The sequence below is a fragment of the Mycetomoellerius zeteki genome, unplaced genomic scaffold, assembly GCF_001594055.1.
Source record: "Mycetomoellerius zeteki isolate Tzet28-1 unplaced genomic scaffold, Tzet1.0 scaffold52, whole genome shotgun sequence".
Classification (NCBI taxonomy): Eukaryota; Metazoa; Arthropoda; class Insecta; order Hymenoptera; family Formicidae; genus Mycetomoellerius; species Mycetomoellerius zeteki.
In genome coordinates, this window is record NW_017257523.1 from 47594 (window position 1) to 70667 (window position 23074).

The 23074-nt window shown below is 34.4% G+C and overlaps 1 protein-coding gene across 3 annotated transcripts in view; it reads left to right on the forward strand.

The window, feature by feature from the left end:
• LOC108727736 (kin of IRRE-like protein 3) overlaps window positions 1-23074 on the forward strand; it is a 72245-nt gene that overhangs the window by 42414 nt on the left and 6757 nt on the right. For all 3 annotated transcript variants that reach the window (XM_018455956.1, XM_018455957.1, XM_018455958.1), the window contains one exon: window positions 630-840. In XM_018455956.1, coding sequence (XP_018311458.1) covers window positions 630-840 — 211 coding nt within the window. The remainder of the gene's footprint in view (window positions 1-629; window positions 841-23074) is intronic.

The following is a 23074-nucleotide window of genomic DNA, read 5'->3' on the forward strand; positions in this document are numbered from 1 at the left end:
TAAATTATTAATAATATTATTATATCTATCTATATATACACATATATAATTAAAGTATAATAATAAAACAGTTTTTGATATTTTCGAGAGTGCTTAAATAACTTTAAATGTTTGTTAAGATTATATTTTTTTTATTGTTTGATGAAAATAATAATTTTACAGCTCTAAAAATAAAGCAAATAAGTAAATTACCTGTGGGACATTCGCGGTTATTAGTGCGAAAATAATATATTTATATGAAAATAAATTATATTTCACAAACAATTGAAACTTACTTATCAACGAAGTTAACTGCAAATGTTTTGACTGTGAGAGAAGTCTGGATTTTAATCTTCTTCAGAAGTTAAGTATAAACTTGTACATTCTAAATGTTTGCGAATTATATCGCCTTATAAATATATTCTTTAAGCACTAATAATTGTGGAGACTGATATAAATAATTAATTTATATTTGATACGACTCATTGAGTCCATTTTTATTTTTCAATAAAAATGAACTTAATTTTGCGCCCGAACTGCGCTTAAATCTTATTTACCCTTTACATTTTTCCCTTGATTTAAGAAATAGTTTTTTTTAATATTGATTATACGTATATGTATATAAATCAATGTTTAATTGTTTGCCTTAGGTTTCATGGGTGAGACATCGTGACATTCACTTGCTGACAGTCGGCACTTACACTTACACCAGCGATCAACGTTTCGAGGCTATGCACAAATTCCATACAGAAGAATGGATTCTCAGAATACGATATCCACAGCGAAAGGATTCTGGTATCTACGAGTGCCAAATATCCACGACTCCACCTATCGGTCATCCTGTTCGTCTGACTATAGTTGGTGAGTCGTAATTGCTGTATAGTCATAACGAGCGATAATTCTAGTTTTAATAGAGATGCATGAGAATTTGTATAGTAATTCAGCTGTTATCCGTTCTATCTTGGTAAATACAACGATTCATTTATTGTTAGAGTACATTTTGAATTATGTTTCGTTTACATAAAGTTGCCAGTTCTCTCTCGTGTTAAATATTCTTTTAATCATTTTTTTCATAAAATGAATATTAATTAAATATTGACTATATCATCAGACAATAAAATTGAACAGTAAAAAATCCCTAGAATAAAAGAGGAAGGCATTATATATTAAATTATCTAAGATTTTTCTTCTTCACTTGGGAAGAAAATTCGCTTTAACTTGCTTTAAATGATTTACACAATCGATATTCTTGTCCTCGTCAAACGACTAAAATATCTTTAAAATGATTCGGCACAATTATATGATTAGAAATGTCTTTATATAGATTGTAATAGATTTAGAGAGAGAAGAAAAAGTTTGAAATTGATCTAGAAATTAAATTACTTAACAAATGCTTATATTATTGATAAAAATTTAACCGCGAATAGTCATCCAAATGTCACAATTCAATCGGAAATTCACATTCAGTTCTATGTAAAAATCTTACAATCTACCACGATTCATCGAATACATCACGACGATCGCTACGAGTTTTCGAGACCCAACTACGTTTGAACAATTTAAGGTACGTGTAAGTTGGGAAAAATTCAAGGAAAAAAACGTGGAATATTCTTATAACTTTTCCTTTAAAACTTCGCTGGTCATTTTAAGTATTGAGTAGAAGTAAGAAATCCTTTGCAAAAGTTACAAGCTAGTGGGCCTCGTGGGAATCGCCAGACAATCGGAAGGATCATAAATCAATGCAAGGAAATTGCTTCGAGAAAATATTATTAGCGACGCGTGTAGCAGACATTATCCTCAAGTTTATAAGATCGAGAAATTGCATATGACTGTGACATAAAAAACGAAATTTTCACAATTTGCAAAAAAATTAATATAAATTGAAGGACACACATGAAACATTTCTTTATTAAAATATGCAAAAGAAACATAATTACACCAATTAATTAATCTTGAATAAAATCTTTAGAAAAAACTTAAAAATACTAAAATTTATATCCTTTAAACAATTTAACAACAACTTTATTTTATACCCTTTATTTAAAATCTATATGATCTTTTTTTTTACTTAAAATGTATACGTTAGTAAAGAAGTACCAGCAGAAAGTACTATCATTGATCCGAACCAACGAAGAAACGAAATTAAGATTCACGTCTGACACAAACAAATCAAACAATCAATGTTTCCTCTGTGACATCTATATCTTTTCGATAGATATCGACAAATCTTCCAAAATTTTCGGTCAACAGAGTATCCTTTCTTCGATTTATCAAATCCGGAATTATAGAAAGCTTATCACAATTGGTCTTCGAGGATTAATATTGTTAGAGACGGACGAGCATTCCGCAAACACAAATTACAAACGTGGCCAATTATCGCGAAGCTAATGAAGTCTTTTTCTGAAGAAAAGAGAGGCCTAAGAAAGAAAAATCAACAGCTACTCTACCAAGCTTGCTCTTTCTTGTTTTTGTACCATCCATCACACTGTCCCATTCTCTTCGTCTTACTTCTAGTTTCTTCTCTCTTTCTCTACCAGTGCAGATCTGTCTGTTTTTTGTTTCATTAAATTCCATACGTCTCTCAATTTCTCTCTGAAAGAAAATGTTTCTAATTTTTTCCGATCTATCTTCGGTGGTATTTTATCATTTAATGTAACGATAATGCTGACTTCACTCACAATCAGAATATCGAAATTAAAACTACAAAAATGTATAATATTTTTACTTCTAATTTAATAGCAATATTGATTTAAATGATTCCCGGATTAAATGAAATCATTTTATAAAATTTTTTATTTTTGCCTATAGTAAAAGGAAAATTTTTCGAATTTCCTCTTTGAGAGGATATGAATTTTGCAATTTTCATCGTCGTTTCCATTAGTTTTGAGAGACAGGTGCTTAAAGATAATTTCAGAATAGCCAGAAGTGAGTGATTGCCCAATTACCTACACTTGTTCTCACTGCGTAAATGCATAGGAGTTGGGTGGGCAGAATAGGTGTGTAATATATAATAGCGACAGGATAATCTGAAGCAACCCTATAAATTACGTCCAAGCAATTGATTGACATGGCGGTAAAGCTCCCTCTCCATCTTCGTCCATTTAATAAAGAAGATAACGCGAAGCGGATCGAAAAACAATAGTTGACCTTTCAGCGGCATTCTTGGCACGCAATGCCCGTGAAATTGTGGCGACAAATTGAGCCTTCTCAGGAGCGAAAGATTCTTCTCCAGTATTGCGCCCTTTCGTCGTTTCGCTTTCCACCGCGATCCACATCGATTGCCTGAAAAGAGAACGATCTCGCTCTCCATTTTCACAAAACTTCTTTTAAACACTTCTTCGTCTTTCTTTCCCTCTTCGTTTCCAAATCACATCATTGTTTTCCGCTACTGCGATTCATACCGCCAAGGACTTACATCGTTTGACTTAAAGTTTCGATTTTTAAATGGTTCGACATTTATCGTGAGAGGTGACGTGTAAAGATCGTTGAGATCTGCGAATGCGACGCGGAAAATTCTAGGAAATTCCAAAACAATACTTATATTATTAACCTTTGATATGATAGATATGTAGAGTATCTGAATCCCAGGCATAGTTTTTCTTAAATATTTCATACTTTTAGATTGACAACAGAGCTTATCGATTCAGTATCTTTCTACTAATGATTAATTAACAGATTAAAGTGGTAGTGGCTCATTGATATTGAAGCAGTAAACAATAATAGAGCGTCAAACATGCTGCGGGTGCGGTGAACACCCCACCTATCCACTCTTATGTTTCCTTTTTATACTTTATCTTTTTTTGAGTTTTTATATAGTCAGAGGTTTTTCTCTGCTATAGTCGGATTGTCTTGTTTATATTACTTTTCTTGTCTTATTTATATTATTTTTACATGTCTCTATTTTGTTAGAATGTAATTAATGTAAATTTAATTATAAAAAGTAAATAATCTTATTTTTCTTTTATTTTTGTTGTTATATTTCAATTCTACAAAACAAAATTTAAATTTGTTTTTTTAATTCAAACATTGATTGTTTTACATATTTTTGTCAAAATATTCATTTCTTGTAAAAAAAATTAACAATTTTTAAAAAAAACTTTTTAAGAAGGTTCAATGAGAATAAATCAACAAATGACAAGGGTTAAGAGCCATATGCAAAACAAGCCAATTTCTACAAAAATTTTTTTAAATATAAAAAATTACAATAAAACAATTTAGCGTTAAATTACCATTGCAACAGAGATACAATAAAACGCATGTTTAGCATTAAACTTAAAATTAAAACAGACAGTTTCGACCTCGGGTCATTTTCAATGTAAATAATCCAGTAAAATACAAAATATGTATAACGAACACATTCCTTATCAACGGTCGAGTACTAGAAATTAGGTATGTAGCTTAATATTTTCAGTCCAAAAGATTCATTTAGTTATCGTGAAAGTAGAACCCTCAAAACTATTTCCGATCTACAATCTTACAACATAATTTCATTACAATATCATTTGCGTTACAATTATATTAATAATCAAGTATGTACGAGGTGTGATCAAAAAGTAAGGTGACTTTTTGAATTTCGCGCGCTCTGTACACTCTAATTTAAAAAATTTTTTTTTGTTGTGTTGGTACACTCGTCACGATCATATGTTCACAGTTTTGACTATATAGCATGTTTTGTTTTTATGTGAGAGGCATAAAGGTTAGACTCGTGTTTGCGTGCTCGGCGATTTTTTGCTTTTGAAAATAATGGAGCAGAGAGTTTGATAATAGGAGGGGGCACAGAGGACAAACTCTACTAAGGACAAACTTTACTACTAAGAAGGGGAAAGAGATTGGATAATGAGGTATGAATCCGGCAAAGAATCTGTATCATTCTGTTTGTTTAACCCGTGTTTCTGTCTTTTGATATGAACCATCTCCGATATCAATCTCTTATTATAAAAAGTTTCAATATCCAAAATCTCAACGTTATCCCAGCCAAAACTATGATTCTGGTCAATACGATGACTGGTGATAACCGTCGGAAACTTTGACCTCCTATTAATATGAGATACATGTTCATGCAATCTTGTTTTTAACTATTTTTTCGTCTGACCTACATAACTGACATCGCAATCATCATATGATTGCATGAACATGTATCTGTCAGTTGTGTAGGATTCATTATCCAATCTCTTTCCCCTTCTTAGTTTGTCCTCTGCCCCCTCCTATTATTTCCGTCTTTTCTTTATCTCTTTGTGTTCCTTCTCATAACGTCGCTTGACACCGTTCGATATAGTTGTTCTTCTGAATATACCTGACATGGCTTGTACCTTTAAAATTTGTTACTCAGTTTTTATTGCGTGTCTCTATTTTTGTCGGAATTACACCGCCACGTTTAATCAAGGTATATATATGTAATTTATTGGGCACTAATATACTATATAACTATACGAGGTGTGATCAAAAAGTAAGGTGACTTTTCATTTTTATAAAAAAATATTCATTTATTCATCCAAAATTATGTTATCCCCTTCAAAATAATCCCCCTCTGATACAATGCACTTGTGCCAGCGCTTTTTCCAGTCGTCAAAACACTTCTGAAATGCACTTTTGGGTATTGCCTTGAGCTCCTCCAGCGATGCAGCCTTAATCTCCTCAATCGTCGCAAATCTTCGTCCTTTCATGGGCCTTTTCAATTTTGGGAAGAGGAAAAAGTCACAGGGGGCCAAGTCTGGTGAATACGGTGGCTGAGGCATGATGATAGTATTGTTTTTGGCCAAAAAACTACTCACTAGTAACGACGTGTGCGCAGGTGCATTATCATGGTGCAGAATCCATGAATTTTCTTTCCACACTTCCGGACGTTTTTTTCTTATTGATTCACGCAAACGATTTTCTTTATCTCTTTGTGTTCCTTCTCATAACGTCGCTTGACACCGTTCGATATAGTTGTTCTTCTGAATATACCTGACATGGCTTGTACTTTTAAAATTTGTTACTCAGTTTTTATTGCGTGTCTCTATTTTTGTCGGAATTACACCGCCACGTTTAATCAAGGTATATATATGTAATTTATTGGGCACTAATATACTATATAACTATACATACTTGATTATTAATATAATTGTAACGCAAATGATATTGTAATGAAATTATGTTGTAAGATTGTAGATCGGAAATAGTTTTGAGGGTTCTACTTTCACGATAACTAAATGAATCTTTTGGACTGAAAATATTAAGCTACATACCTAATTTCTAGTACTCGACCGTTGATAAGGAATGTGTTCGTTATACATATTTTGTATTTTACTGGATTATTTACATTGAAAATGACCCGAGGTCGAAACTGTCTGTTTTAATTTTAAGTTTAATGCTAAACATGCGTTTTATTGTATCTCTGTTGCAATGTTAATTTAACGCTAAATTGTTTTATTGTAATTTTTTATATTTAAAAAATTTTTGTAGAAATTGGCTTGTTTTGCATATGGCTCTTAACCCTTGTCATTTGTTGATTAACAATTTTTGTATCTTTTATTTCGCTACTTATTCTATCTTCAACTCTTTTTTTTTTACGCTGTAATGACAATTTTGTACGATTTATGTTTTATGGTACTATTTATAATATTTGTATTTTTTTGGTCTGTTTGTATCAGAATATTTGTATTTTTTTGGTCTGAGCTGCGTTTTTTAATAATGGTTTTAATGAAATAAAACGGGAAAATCCGTGACTAAAAACACCGTTCTGGAAAAAAATTAAAAAGTATTGCCCAGAAGTGTTAAAGTCCATTATTTTTACATTTCTCTATTTCATTAGAGTATAACTAATGTAAATTTAATTAAAATATAATATTCTAGTAAAAAATACAATTATAAAAATAAAAAGTTTTTGTGTGTATGTGTGTGGGGGGGGGGATGGGTATCTCAGCATCCCACCTATCTACTGCGTTTCAGAATCCACCTACTTACTCAAAGGTTAATATTACACGATCGAAATCGTGTTATTTCTCATAAAACAAGAATTGTAATCCCGCGAATTTATTTAATTAATTTACAGAGATATTATTTTTTTATTATTACAAAAATTCTTCTTCACTTTACCATAAAAAAAAATAAAAGAGAATATTTTGTTATTCTGTTGAAAACATTATTTCCTTTAAAATTGTTTTTAAAAACCTATTGAAAATTGATATTTAAAATTTAAACGATACTGCTTTTTCGATTGGGAATACCAGTTCCTTTCAATGTCTATTATTCAGTTTAAAAGGTATTATTTCCTTTAAAATTGTTTTTAAAGATGTATTGAAAATCAATATTTAAAAATTAAAACGATACTGCTTTTTTATTGGTACAATACAGCTCTTTATAATGTCATTTCCAGATTCCAGTTTTCAACCGAAATCGCTTTAATCGTACGATGAGCAATGCAACACTTACTTTGATGATCTCTTTAACTATCGCCATCATTTCTGTTATCGCTCACGTAACGATCGATACGCTGGAGAAGCTATCTTCGTCATCTGCCTATACAGAAACAGAAAATGATTCATTACGAATGCGAGCCATTTGCTTATGGACAAAAAGTTGTCGTGACTACCTTTTTTCGTGGTAATATTTCTTTTATCTCGAGTTCGTTCACTGGTCCTCTTATTCTTCTCTATCTTCCACTTTATTTCATCTAGGAAGGCAATAAAGGACGTGAAAGTTTTATCTTTTCATTTGCTTCTTTACTTTTCTTTTTCTCTCCCTTTTTTCTTCCAGATCTGCCGACGTTTGATAACCAAACACTGCAGACACCCCAAAATGAAGCACCACTAGCTAGAAGCAGGTCTCTCATTAAAACAACTTAAATAATTCGTCATATCGATAAATGAGTTTACATCCGTATCCGATCTAGTTCTCATTAAGTCGTTGTGAAATATTGAATCAAACGGATCGCGATGTTCATTTCACGAAAGAGCCAAAGAGGAAAAATGAGTATCGCTCTGTTCGTAATTTGTTCTCGTTACCTCGATTGAATGGTCGTCAACTTACAGCGAGTGCCGCCGACAGACCGATAAATCATTTGCATCGAAAACCACCGCGACGTTTGTCTATGGTCAACACATTTGGGCCAGTAACGCGATCGTTTCCATCCTCTTTCGCATTGGTGTTCTCAATCGTTCGTAATCGATTGGGAAATTCGTATCGCACGATTTGAGTTAACTGAACAACAAGCGAATCATCATTTGCGTATAACGATCTATTACTTATAAACTGAAATATTACGTCTCGTATGTGTGTGTGTGTGTGTGTGTGTGTGTGTGTGTGTGTGTGTGTGTGTGTGTGTGTGTGTGTGTGTGTGTGTGTGTGTGTGTGTGTGTGTGTGTGTGTGTGTGTGAGCTTCTATAATTAAATTTATTCTACATATATTTTTCCAGCTACAGCATTTTTACAAAACTCATTGTATTGTAAAGTCTTGCGTTTAATTTTCTCTCATAGTGGAGTCTGAATTTAATTAAAGATACTGCTTTTTGCAATGAGAGAGTTCAACTGCCGTGCGATTTTTAATTCCCGTTTGCTCTAGAAATAAAAATAACTAAAATGAATAGACGAAGAATACGTGAGAAGAAATGCGAGACGAAATCAATTGTAGTTAGTGCGGAAACGAAATAACGTCGAGAGATACTTACTCTTCAAAATTCCTACAATTTCAAAAGTGAAATTTCGAAAATTTCACAAAATAACTCTCCGCAAACGATATATCGGACATTGTCCTCAATTTCGAGTGTTATCAAAGTTTCAACGTTGTGTCCTTCCTCCCTCGACACCGGTAAAGCAATATAGCCTTTTCACCCGTGAATCAATTTCGTGGCCGTCACGTACTCGGTCAAGTCGTTTCTCATTGACGTTAGCGGTAGTAAAAGAAAAAGAAGTTTCGAAAGGAAGTGAAGGAAAAGGAGCATCGCGAGACGGGTGGGCAGTTCGTAGCTTTCGTTTGTCGCAAACGTGCGTAGAAAGTTAAACTATGCATATACAGCATAACGAATTTATGTTACCTCCAGCATACGAAAGTTCTTAACCATTACCGAACGGTCCGGCTAGCCGGGACATTAGGCAGCTAATTAGTGTTCACTAATTAGTTTTCGCACGAATGCCTAAATTAATGTCCCATCGGCCGAAGCCGTGCTTAATAAGTACACGATATGATGATATCACACAAAAACAGAAAGAACAGATTATCATATTATTACATATCATTTTTTCAACCGATGTGTCGCGACCCACTAGTGGTCGCAAAGAATCTTCAAGTGTATCAAATTATAAAAAAGTAATAAGAAGCGAAAAAATTTAAAAATAAATAAAAAAGTGTGTGAGGCGTGAAGTAAAAAATGTTTTAAAAATTGTGAAAATTATTTAAATTATCTATATTGTGTTTACTCTCATTTTAACCAAAGTAATATCGCTATAAAATCACTTTTAATTAAAAAATAAGAAAAAAATAAAAACTTTCGAACACTTTACTTTTTATATATGTATATAACATCTGAACTTCGCGTTAGCTGTATCTGAAGAGCCATGCACTAAAATATGCTCGTAATGATGTACTTCAAGAAATCTAGCTCGTTTAATGTACTGCAAATTAAAAACATAAACGCTCAAAAAATTAAGTTTTCTAGAGAAAAGAAAAAATTACTTTTCAACTTAACAGAAAATTATTGACTAATCAAATAATAATGGGCAAAGAGTATGCTCTTAGAAAGACGATCAAATCATTTTTGTCATTTGTGTTTCACAATTCTTAAAAAATCATCCTTTTTGAGTTGTAACGATTTTGATACTCTATAAAATTATAACAAGTTCGGAATAATTCATCAAAAGTGACATAATTCGAAATATCACCAACAGTTTATGTTTATCTTGAACTAAATTTACTAAATTCAAAATAAAACAATTTCTTCTTCAAACTTCGATTAGTAAAACTGTCCTAACTCTAAACGTCTATTATATCTTTCTACTATTTGTAGAAAACTCTTGTTTTATTTACAAAAACGACATAACTCAAAATGTATCATTCTTATACAAGGAATTATATAGAAGGAAGTATCTCCTTGAAAACTTTAAGAACGATACTATTACTATTTGCACGGATTGTAAAGTTAAGTTTGTTTACTTTTGATGATTGATAGGGGTAGTCTTCAACTAACTCATTCATGGTAATAATCCGAAAATCACATTTTGTGAATTGTATCTTGAATTGTACTTTTAAAATAAGGAAACGATATTATCATTATTTACATGCACATTTTTGTGTGATATAAGTTCAATATAATAAAAGCTCCAATCGATAAAAATATAATATGATATCTATAGCATTATAAATTAAATCATAAAAAAATATTAAATGTATTAAAAATAATAAATGTACAGTGTCTAAATTAATCAAGGGTTGCGATACTTTTTACGCGGAATTTGGAACATTCATCGAGTACGCTCGCTACGTTAGCGCGGTAAAAAATTAAGCACATTAAACTCATTATCATCATAATTCCAGCAAGTGGTATTAATAACTGTAACGCACAGTAATAATCGGGTATATTTCTTTACTACTAAATTTCTGTCGTACAACCGTTAGATTCTCGGACGGTGAGAAACCCGTCGTCGTGTATTCGTGCATTTATTACGAGGTAAGTGCTAGAAATTGCAGCGTGAGTGCGCGTAGGTTCTTTGAAAATTAAAGAGGTACCCACGAATCCATTAAACGCAAATTTATCCGCCACGTTCATTAAGCCACACGATTACCAAGATCACCGCGAAGCGCTGCCGCGTGAAACTCGGTACAGAAGTAAATGCAGTTATCCTCGTGTCGTGTCGCAGCACGTTTGCATTTTTGGCGAATAGTACACGCTTCGGATGAAGAAAATTTGTTAACGAAAAAGATGACCAAACGACCACTGTGTTGGGAAGCTGTGTAAGATTAATTGGAATTACGTGTAGTAATAAACGCGCGTAATTTATCTGGCTTAAACGAGCGCTCGTACGAAGGTCTTGTCAAGTATTCAATTTGATAAGCGAGCACTCGGTTTAGTTTATGTGCGTCTCAGAAACTTTGTTCCGCTACCTAGCGAATTAATGCCGTCCACGCCGGTCGGCAATGCAAATATGGCCAGTGGCTTGCTTGTGACGTAGTGTATTCAATTTGTCAGAGTTTTGGGATGTTCTGACGTTCGCGTAGCCGTCCGTGGGTCAAACTACTGTTAGAAATCCTTCGTGCACACAGGTACAGGGTGGAACCTTGTGCAAATCATACGACAGGATTAGGAAGTGAAATACACGAGTGGATAGTTCCTAGAGAAAACTGGATCAAGATAATCCTACGGAGATCTCTACTCGAACAGTAAATGCACAGAGAAAACGGATGGCGATCGCAAGTGTATCGAGGAACTGCCTGTTTTCGGAGATACCTTGAAATTCCAGACGAGAGACATTTCCAAAATTTAATAGATAACGTTGAGTAATGCAGAGACGCTAGTGCGGCTGGTGCAATACGAAGATGCAGTACTTCTTGTTGAATTCCAGATCGGTTGTCGTTTGTTAACTCTTGAATGCCACACTTTGGAAACAACACACTTGAGTAATGACATACCAACTCAATTCAATTGCTTATAACTTATAAAAATGAACAATTTTTTTTCAATCAAAACATCAGACATTAAAGAACATTAATAGTACCAAGTAAATGTATATCTTTGTTAATCCTCTAATGACTCTAGAAACTTATACGAAATAAGTATAACTTATATGGAATACGAAGCTAATTAATTCTTAAACGTCTTTTCGATATGATCAGGTTTTCTTTTTCCAATGTTTTTTAATACTTTTTCCATTGTAACTTTTTTATTAATCTTCCGCCGGCAACATGAAATTTTATTTTTTCCGTCAGCAAGGGGAGAAACAAAGCAAATTTTTTTATTTTTTTAGACTATAAACGTCTGAAAAAATTTTGATGTACTTATTAAAGCTATAACAACAAATTTTTTCTACCATTACAGAAGTCGGATTGTATGTTATTTATTTACAGATTTAAATTTATCTATCGGAATTCACAACCAAAATATCGATGATTAAAGGCATCATTGATATTTTAGTTGTGAATTCCGATAGATAAATTTAAATCTGTAAAATATAAGTAACATACAATCCGACTTCTATGATGGTAGAAAAAATTTGTTGTTATAGCTTTAATAAGTACATCAAAATTTTTTCAGACGTTTATAGTCCAGAAAAATAAAAAAAATTTGCTTTGTTTCTCCCCTTGCTGACGGAAAAATTAAAATTCCATGTTACCGGCGGAAGATTAATAAAAAAGTTACAATGGAAAAAGTATTAAAAAAACATTGGAAAAATAAAACCTGATCATATCGAAAAGACGTTTAAGAATTAATTAGCTTTGTACAACATATTGTTATGAACGTTAATTAAAATGAAGTAGAATTCATATTTCGCAAAGGATTCTGTAAAAATAGTTGCTCTCATTTTCCTTTCAATGAGACAGTTGTCAGCTTCGTGCCAGTTCGTGCTAGTTTGTTTGAGCATTCTCACAGTTTATTCTCGGTAAGAGATATAAATTTCGCTCGGAATATTGTCTTTGTACGGTTTCCCGCGAGATGCGCGTACGATTTATCTCAATTTCGTCGTTTGAGACGAGGCGCTTTGATTGGCGCGCGTAACGTAATTTTTGTCACGATAATAAAATTATGTTAATTGAATTTTTGCGGTTTACGTTACTTCCACCGGTGTCAAGCTTTAACACTTTAATCCTGGGCGTTATGCTCCGCACGCGGACACTCCATGCCGCGCGATTGAAAGCGTTTTAGCGTTTTGCCGTATAAGCCGCGTGATTTCGTTATACTTTCTCATAAATATTAATAAGGAGCTTGACAGGTTGCCAGGCGCGAATTTTGCGAGAGAATACGCGCATAGTTAAATACATACATATACGTTACAGAAAAGGACGTTATAATGCAAAACGTCATAGTTCCGTTTCATTATCGATTAAATTCACGTTAGAGCGTGATTAACGTCAATAAATATTTTGTTCCAGCTAGAATTTCAAATGAGCAGCAGCTTGTCGCGTTAATGCATGTTTAAGCGGTAATTAATGCGCAATGAAAAATACGCTCCTTCCTACGCTGTGTAACGTTATAAAATATTCACTAGTAGTTTCACGGGGTTAAAAGAATCGTTATGAACCGCCGCGCCGGGTCGTATCGCGCACACATCGAACACGATATCGGTCGTATTTTGCACTCGCAAAAATAGCACAGTGCACTTAAACAACGGGCCGTAATTACAATGCCATGTTAGTAAGAGCCGAGTATTGTTATCACGATGATCCGGTAGGCCTGTACTTTATAATTACACGCCCCCTCAGCACGAGCTCGCCGAGAGTGTGGCTGACCTATACTCATTGAAATTAAAGGTTTTGCATTTTCAGCGACGCCTCGTTAATTCGTCACGATGACGGTTTCATGCAGCATATTACTAATAAATCGTCCGACGCGAGGACCAGGTACACATCCGGTTTTCGCCGAAGTCGAATCGACAACAGCAACGACGTGTGTGATTGCAAAATAAAGGTGAGCGCGGGGTACAATAAAAAACCGCAATTTAATTGCTTGCGCATCGCGGTATCGGCATCCGCGTCGCCAACCGCGACCACCTGAATATCGCTCTTTTTTTCCGATTCGCAAGTTCGAAACTAATTAAAAGTTGACTACTAGTCGGCCGTAGCTAGTAATTTCTTTCACCGAATGCATCCGATTTACTTTATTGACAATCTCCGTTACAGCCTCACTTTTTCTGTTGCTACGAAACGTAGCCATAGCCCAACTTGTTTCATCGAGTCAATTTTGTTAACTCAGATTTCACCTTTATCAAACAGTTAGATTCAATCACCGAGCTCGTTCTCGTAAGTTCTCACGATGTTCACTTCCAGGCTCTTTAGAGGCTACAGTTGGAGTTACCGATAATAGCAGCTTTTAACGACAACGGGGTGAGACAGGGAGATTTCCCAATCGTTACGTACATATACATATATAGATAGAGACCAATTTCCAGGAAACATTGTTTAATCCTGTTCTACGTCTCGAACTGTACATTCAAATGCAGATACGGCAAGAATATTACGTATGGTTGGAAAAACAAGCGCGAATATTCACATTACAATAGTTAACTGTGTTATTACTAGACAATAGATACAAATGATCGATACTTACGAGAAAGCAAAATTATATTATTTTTGTAGCGATATAAAACCGGAGCACAATTTCTGGAAATTTTTAATCTGATTTTCGATAATTCTTTTATATATTTATATTCGATAATTAGATTGATGTATATAATCTTCAAGAAAGACAAACTTAAAATCTTTGCAAATTATGGCCAATCGTATTGTGTAAACAAAAAAGAACTTGTATTATTTAAAAAATTAAAAATGATATTTTTAAAATACGTTAATTTTTTTCTGTATTAAAACTTTACCTATATATAACCGCCGTATAGCTGCAACGAAACGATACATTCAATTTCAATTTCTCAAGAGCTTTTCTATTATGATAAAATAGTCGCGGTCAAATCTATAAGCCGTAAATCGCATCCCGTGCAGAGGGGAAATTCATCCCCTCGTAATAACGGCGTTGAACTATTTCGAATATCCCGAGGACGGAAATATATCACCACCCGAAAACTATTTGGCAGCGATGTGTGACCACAGTGATAGTGTTCATGACACATCTATTGCGCTAACGACAACGTAATCTCTATACTCTGGCAACGATATTTTTCACTCTGATATCTCTAGCTTTCTCGTTTCGCTGGGAAAACTGCTGCGTCATTTCTTTATCAAAGAAGAATTTTATTTAATGCTATTAAATTTAATAAGACTCCAATTAATTTCGATTATATGTGTATATAATATATAATATTGATAAAAATTATATCTGTATATTAAAAAGATTCAAGTATGTTAAAATACTGGGTTACTCAGTTTCGTGCCGTTTTTTTAAGCTCAAAATTGTATTTAAAATATCTTCATCAAGAATAAAAGAAATTTAAAGTTTAAAAAGCGGTTTTGAAATCTCTACTTTCGTAAGGTTACTGTGTTTTTTGAGTTTCTGCGAGTTTAATAATTTTTACATACAGAAAACTACGAGCTGAAAAAGATGGAAAATTTTCTTCTCGCTTTGGGTCTATCATTTGCCCCAAAAAGATTTGCGAAAATTCTCAGCTCTCCATCCAAGTAAAAGCTTAAAGTTTTCCCTAGAAAATCATTTTTTTTAAATGTTTCTAAGATTTTTTTCTTTGTGAGTTATCGCGAATTAAATAGAAGTATTTTAATTTTAATTGTTAAAAATCATCGTACAGCAATTTAAAAAAAAATTTTTTTAATTAAAACTTTGCTCTATTGAATGATATAATAACAACAACAAATATATTCTATTTATAATTTTGAGCTATAAAAACGGCACGAACTTTCTGATCAACCCAATAGAAACGTCTATTGAAACGTTTAAGAGTTGCAGAAAATTGTTTAATTCATCTAGTAATTAAATCAATTCTAATTACAGTTTCTTGAAAACCGACAAAATAAATTCGATACTATCTCCAATAACGATCAGAGATTTTAACCATTCGTATCGGTTATCTTTACGCGTATAATCGGGCGATTGCTAGGGAAGCATTGCTTAATCTAGTTTCGATAATCCTCTCATCGTCGTTCGTAGACGGGTAGACGTTTCCTAGAAAATAGAACAGGATTAACAGTTGCGGACGGAGAAGGTATCCGCACGGCCGGAATAAAGTTTCGTTAGCTCAATATGGCGCCGAATGATTTCCGATCCTGGCCAGTGGCCAAGCTTCTTCCGGTCGGTTTAGCTGAAATAAAGGATGTCATATTGAGAATTTGAGGAAAGTAATGCCCGGCCGGCCGTACTGGACACCATTGTAAGCCGTGCGCGGATTGCCGGAGTCTGCCCGCGGCCTGGAAAATACAGGATTATCGCGGACGATAAAACCGGTATGTTCGCGGTGGGGAATAACGCTTCCCAGGTTTGTTAGCTGATCGCGGTTTCAAAATAACCGCGAGCTTTTATCGAACGTTTCCGTCGGGATTGTTTTCGTGGTTGAAGGGGACGAGGTATCGCATATGAAACATATTGCCCGATCAGTTCCATTGCTCGTTTGGTTTTGTTCGAGTAAATTGTCGATAAAGATGTCCGTAAAAAGACCCGTTTATGGACGCCGCACAAATGCGATTCCTGAAGCCGCATGTCTCTCCAGTCGATGAATATGTATTTAATAAAAGTTTCTCTTTATAAAATTGAGTTAAATATGAATAAGATCGTGATTTAAATCCTGTCTTAATAAACGATATTAATATCGGTAACGGTCAACTAATGAAATTGAGGGATAAAACGAAATTACACACACATACACACACACACACACACACACACACACACACACAAATCATAAAGGTAATATTTTTCGCAATAATTAAGTTATTTGCAGTGTTTTAAGATGCTGGTAGCACCATAATTAAATCGAAGGTCAATTTAATTATTATTTCATTATATTATTATTTCAGCTTCAGTTTATGATTGCGTTTCAAGTCTGATAATAAACGACGCGTAGTTTAACGTATTTAAAATTTACATATAATAAATTTACATGTAAAAATGTTACTAGGCAACAAGATCTCGACCATTCTTTTCTTACTTATTTGATTTATTCATATAGCGGTCTAAAGATTAACTTGTTATTTTTAACTATAAATTTTTTAACGACTTTAAAACGATTAAAATTGCTCGTCGTACGAAAATCATCTGTCAAACTTCATTTTCGAAGAATATGCTTTTTCTCAGAGAATACAATGATCTACTGCAGTTGCTCCATTCTCGCCACGAGATAAGACGATCGTTCTTGAGTCGAATTGGCAGCTGCGAAAGTAATTAGAATTCCTAATAGTCGCAAGTACGCTTAAGTAAGTGCCAGTAACAACGCATTATTAGGGTATAGATACTCGAGCAGCTTTTCTCCGGGGGCCGAAACTTGGGATAGGTACTCTAGCTAAGAATCTCGCCATTACCGTCGCCTTTTGTGTAAATGGCTCTTGTTCGGTAGTTCAACCGTAGTTCCCTTATGGGCGTGGCGGAATCGCTTGCCACGAGGAGTATCGTAATGCAGGTGGGCATCCTGGTTCATGCTTGAGAATGCGTTCTGATCGCGTTAGTACCCAACAGCTAAGGCGGAAGTGCCGAGCTATCTCATCGCCGATAAGACATTAATCCGTAAAATATTATACGCGTTTAGGATAACGATCGAGACGTTGACCATTATGAATATTGTATAAAGATGCACATCTTCCGTGTAATGTATGAATAGACGTATCGCGTCTGTAAAAATGATTCGATAACATGCGATGCAATATCACATAGATGCCATGGAATCATGCATGCATAGAGCTAATATACTCGATAACCTATTCTTTTTATAGCTCTGATTTAAAATTTAGACAAAAATAAGGGCCACTTTTTTGTGCCACGTGTCCATTCGCATTTTTAATAATTGAATCAGAAAAAAAATGTTTGAAATAGAAGTTGAATGGTTTTAAGATTTCTCAATAATTATAATTTAAAAGAATTTTTTTTTAATTTATTTTTTTAATGAAAAATTTTTCATTTAAACAAATTTAAAAAATTTTTTATTATAAAGTACTCTTGTGAAACCATTCAACTTTTATTTCAAACATTTTTTTTCTATCTCCTAGTTTTGGTAATATTCACTTCGAAATAGAATAACCGATTTTTTTTTTCTAAGGATTATTTCATTCCTTGAATACATACGTTTAATAAAAATACTCTTATTTTTGTCTAAAAAAAAACAATATATTCAAAGTTTATAAAAATCAGAGGGGGATACTTCGGTGACTTTGTTAGTTATCTATTGCAAAGAATTTATATGATAAACGCAATGGAGTTCCACACGATAAATACAAATATTACTGTAGCATAATCTCCTGAGCGATTATTCACTTCACCGCGTTCGAACCACGATATATTATTCTCTTATCGTCGTTTCACCCTTCCGTGAATGACGCGTCTATCGGTTGTGATCTCCGTGCGATATTCCGTCGGTGGCGTACTGACGAGTGATGCGCAATCAGTATGACACGACGTTGGATATGCACGCATGTCGTGCACACACGCACCGAAATGCACTGTACTTTATATCCTAGACAGCGTGACGCGCGACGGTACCCGACACAGTGGTCGATGTTCGTGCAGACTCCATCGATCGACGCTTTTGGGACGCAATTAATTTCTATCGGCAATGGCGCGAATGGAAGATCATTATCGGCGTAGGAATGCCCATGTTTGGCCACGAACGGACAGACGGGCGGGCCCGTGGTAACTCTCGCTCCTAACGATATAGCGAATAACGTATGGCACCTATAGAGTTCGTGTTACTGAAATCGTCTGCTACCAGGCTTTCTCTCACTCTTGCTTCTCTCTCTCTTTCTCCTCCTCTCCCCCCCTTCACGCCCTCGGCAGTAATACATTCAGCGGTTACACACAATCGTGCCGGACTTGTCCCACCGCTAACTTATCCCCGATACCGTCAGCTGCGTATGTCTGTCAAGTTAATGTCCCTGATCACTACGAACGTATAGACACCGGTCTCGAGTGGCGTTACGAAAAATGGGCCTCGACTGCGTTTCTGAAATACAGTCGTCTCTCTCGATGCAATGACATGATTTATTTAGCGAACCTGGTTTTTTACACTGGTCGAGAAGATTAATATTGAAGGAAATAGGCGTGAAAATAATCACATTGTTCGTGTACCAAACGATAAATATGTGTGCCTTATTTATTTAAAGTAACACGATCGCATGTTAGAAGTTGTAAGGGCATAAACATATATTTAATATCTATTTACGCTTTAAACTAACTACATGCGAAAGTTGTGTTCACATAACATTCTGTTTTTATTGAACAACACATATTTATAGATGATTTATTTTATTTGTTACTATTTTTATTATTATAAACAAAAATTTTTTAAATGATAACAAAGATCTAAATTTTTTTGTATAAGTACTTTAAGTATTAAAAATGACTTATGCAATGTTTCATTGAAATTCACCAATTAATTTATAACAAATAAATATTTTGTTTATTTACTGAACAATTAATGTCTGCATCTCAATGTAACTTTACATAAATATTTTTTAATTTATAAAGCACTTATGTAAAAGATATTTTTTGTATCACTTTTAAATGCAATTTAGAATAATCTGTAATTTTTTTCAAGTAATTATTAGTATATTGCATTTGATCAAAGTAAATAAACGACAAAATCAAACGAAAACGTGAAGTTGGCATCCCATACTTTCAATTTTTTTTTTGCATTTAATCAGAACTCTTTTCGAAGTGCTCTATTAATTACATCAAAATTTTGACGATAAGGTGTCAATTTTGCAGAGGTGCATGAATCGAAGAATGTCAATACGAGTCACATGTTGATCTCCAAGTCACGGAACAGACAGTACAAGCATCTTTTTCTAACAAATGTCAAAGAGTAACAAGCCGTCTGGTAACGATACAAAGGCGATGGTAGTATCGAACGACCTGCAATTTTCTTTCGAGAGAAAAAGTTCGCGTCTTCTACGAACGTATTTCGTAGAGGTAGCTTCGATTTACTATCTTCCATGCTTGTTAGACTTTTTTTGCGGCCAACACGGTAGAGTGGTGATTCAATTGCGGACGAAGTCGCGGTCGGGCCACGTACGCGGTCCACCCTCGATTTATTTTACTGGCTCTCCACCCAAGGGTGCAGCAGGGTGGTGATCGATCAAAGATAAAGGATCGATGGTTCGGTTAAAGGCGTAACAGCTGGTTCGATTTTCACCTTTCTCTAAAATTTAGGAATACTTCGCTTCACACTGTCAGGAAGAATAAAAGAGTGTCGAGTGTACCTCGAAGATCTTAGGAATTCTGTAACAGAATTTGGCCATGAACGATTTTGTCAAAATCCAACAAGAGAAAAAGGTATCTATATTTATACATATGTACATACATGTACTATTTCACTCTAACTTATACTATCACAATATAATCTTAATTAAAGTTATAAAGTGAGACAGTATAAATTAAAATGAGGTAGTACAGGGTGTTTGGAAAGGTTCAAATATATGTTAATGAGATCAAGTAAGTGAAGAAAGTTCATATAAACTTATGTCTGAAAATGCTTTTGAAAAGTTATAAACGTTCAAAGATCATTTTTATTAAGTGATATGATGGTTATAATAAATAAATGTTCGAAAATAGGTTTGGCGCCGACCTTTCCGGACATTCTGTATAAACAGAATAAAATATACATGAAGTATATACTAAGTACACTAAAAGATTTTAAAATTCCTCATATAAATTCAAGACGAAAACTTTATATAACCATATGTCCGAAACGACTTATAATTAGTTTCAAAGTAGAGGATGTCAAAGTTGAAGAACAAATTATGTTTTTTCTACAATTTTCTACAAATTTCAAAAAAACCACTTGAATTATCTTGATGAAACTTTGTTTAAAGTTTCATCGAAATAATTCGAATGGTTTATCAAAATAATTCGAAATTTTTGAAAAAAAATAAAATCTTTTTACACCTTATATCTTAGAAACTAAGCCGTTTCGGATATATGATATGGTTATATGAAATTTTTGTCTTGAATTTTTGTGAGGAATCACCCCTTAAAATCTTTTTGCGTACTTAGCATACAACCTGTATATCTTTCTCGTAAAATTTTAACAAAATCGTTCGTGCCAGAGATTCTGTTATAGAGTCTCCATCTTAAACTTAAGAGTACTCTCGGCGTCAAGTATAAAATATATCTTTTGCATAATGCTTTATGAATATATTTGCGTCGGTAAACCGAAGAGACGCAACAATCGACTGCACATTGTTTGCATCTGGTTAGCAAACAAAATTGAAAAATAACATTCGATAATTGTACTGCGGATATTATTATAATAAAATTTGATATTATATACTAATTAAATATTGTCAAATATTTGTTACATTCGCAATACTTAAACTGTAATTAATATATCTCGATTATTTGCGGTCGCAAATTGACAACTAAATAAATACAAATGAAAATGTTTCGTCAGTTTCCTAGTTCCTCATTTAGTAAAAATATTTCAACAATAATTATCGAAAAATGAAGATTGACAGACGAATTCCCGACGCGACGGGACCCGTCAGTTCAATTGGACGATTGCCGAAGTAATTGATAGTTCCTCTTAGCAACTACCAAGAACGTCGTTGAATTCTCGAGATACCTGCAGTACATCGTAAAACGAACGACGTCGTGCGTGTCTCTTCGTGGAATGTTCGCGAAGAGAAGTCGTTTAGAGATGTCCGAGAAGGAAATGAAGTTCCTTCGCTTGTAGACGGCTGACTGGAGTGGACAATGTCCACTGACGAAAGTCAGTGGAATGTAGGACGTATAATTGAATGTTGATGGGAAGTACGGAACATTGTGAGATCTTAATTTCGGCGTGACATCGTTAACGTTGCAAAAACGTCCTCACTTGCAGCTAACGACAAACTCCTCGTGTTCTCGTTAACATCATATCTTAACGATGCCCGTGCTCTCCCTGACTTCCAAGCGGCGAAATCGGGGAGAGTACACGCTCTTTGGGAACCCGTGATTTTCAATAACATTCTGTCAAGCGCTGCACAAACAATATACTGAAGACAATTACGTCCCGTAATCATCATTAGTAAACCTACGAATTTAGTATAATCATTTAAATCAAAGGATGTAAGGCGATTTTTTTTAACAAGTTTGTCTCTCTATTAAAATGGATCTATCTTGAAAACTATGCGCGAAAAATATACGCAATAATGTTTATTTGATATCGCAAAATTAAGATTTTTCTCAAAAGTAACACGAACAAAGAGAAAGAAAGCACACGGAAGGAAAGATTTTGCTGAAATATCTAAAAATTCAATTAGAATAAGATCTGAAAATATTTTTGCTGAATCATCAAAATAACGTTAGGACGCTCAAGTATAATGAGTAATGCTGCAAAATATTTTAGCAACTAGCTTGAGCGTTTTACATAATTATTTTAATGTTCTAATAAAATTATTTTCAGATCTATCTCTAACTAAATTTTTAGATATAACCTTAAACAAAACATTTCTTTCGTGCTGTCTGGTAAACGTATAAGGTTACGTATATAAATAGCGGTTGTACGAACAATTTCATTTAACGATACCCTACGTTGTAAGCTTAGAATTTGTGCGCGACAAGATAAGCCGTCGAATGGCTGTACTGCATAACGTTATTATGCGGAATAACGTGTCATAATAACGATAAAGAAAGATTTTTTTCATGATGGGAGACCGTTAAATCCGCTCATATTTCACTCCATCGAGAAGTTGGATATTCATTGCCCCAGTAATATGAATACAACGTCGGCAATGCGAACAATAAAAGGGTCTCAAACCTCATGAAACAGTAATAAGTTGTTGCCTCCCTACGATATTCGCGCTTGCTTTTGGTATTCCTGGCGTGGAAATGAAGATCTCTCTGTGTTGCCGCAGACCACCCTGCTCGCAAGTCGGTCAGCAAACGACGGTGGAAGTCTCGAAACTGGTTTGTCAGATAATTGAGATCCACCAATGGGAATCCAAGAAACTTGGAGAATCCCGGTCGACGGACTGTAACGATCCTGTGTACCGCGGACGCGGAGATTCGCCAAGGTGGTATTTCCAGCAACAAGATTTAATGGAAGGGGGAGAAAAGGGAAGAAACATGCTTTTGCCTTGTGTCCGTTTACTGCATGGTCATTGATTCCTACGAGCACGAAACGCGAGACAAAAATTCCGGACACGTCGTATCCACCCTCACGAAAATTAAGCGGGTTCTTAGCGCCTCGAGATATCGCCGTGACGAGCGGAGAAATCATCATTGCGAGTGTGGGGTGCTTCAAAAGAACCCGTATATCTTGTAGTTCGATAATTTCTCCTCAATCGCATACAAAGCGAATCTCTCGAACGGAAACTCTCAGT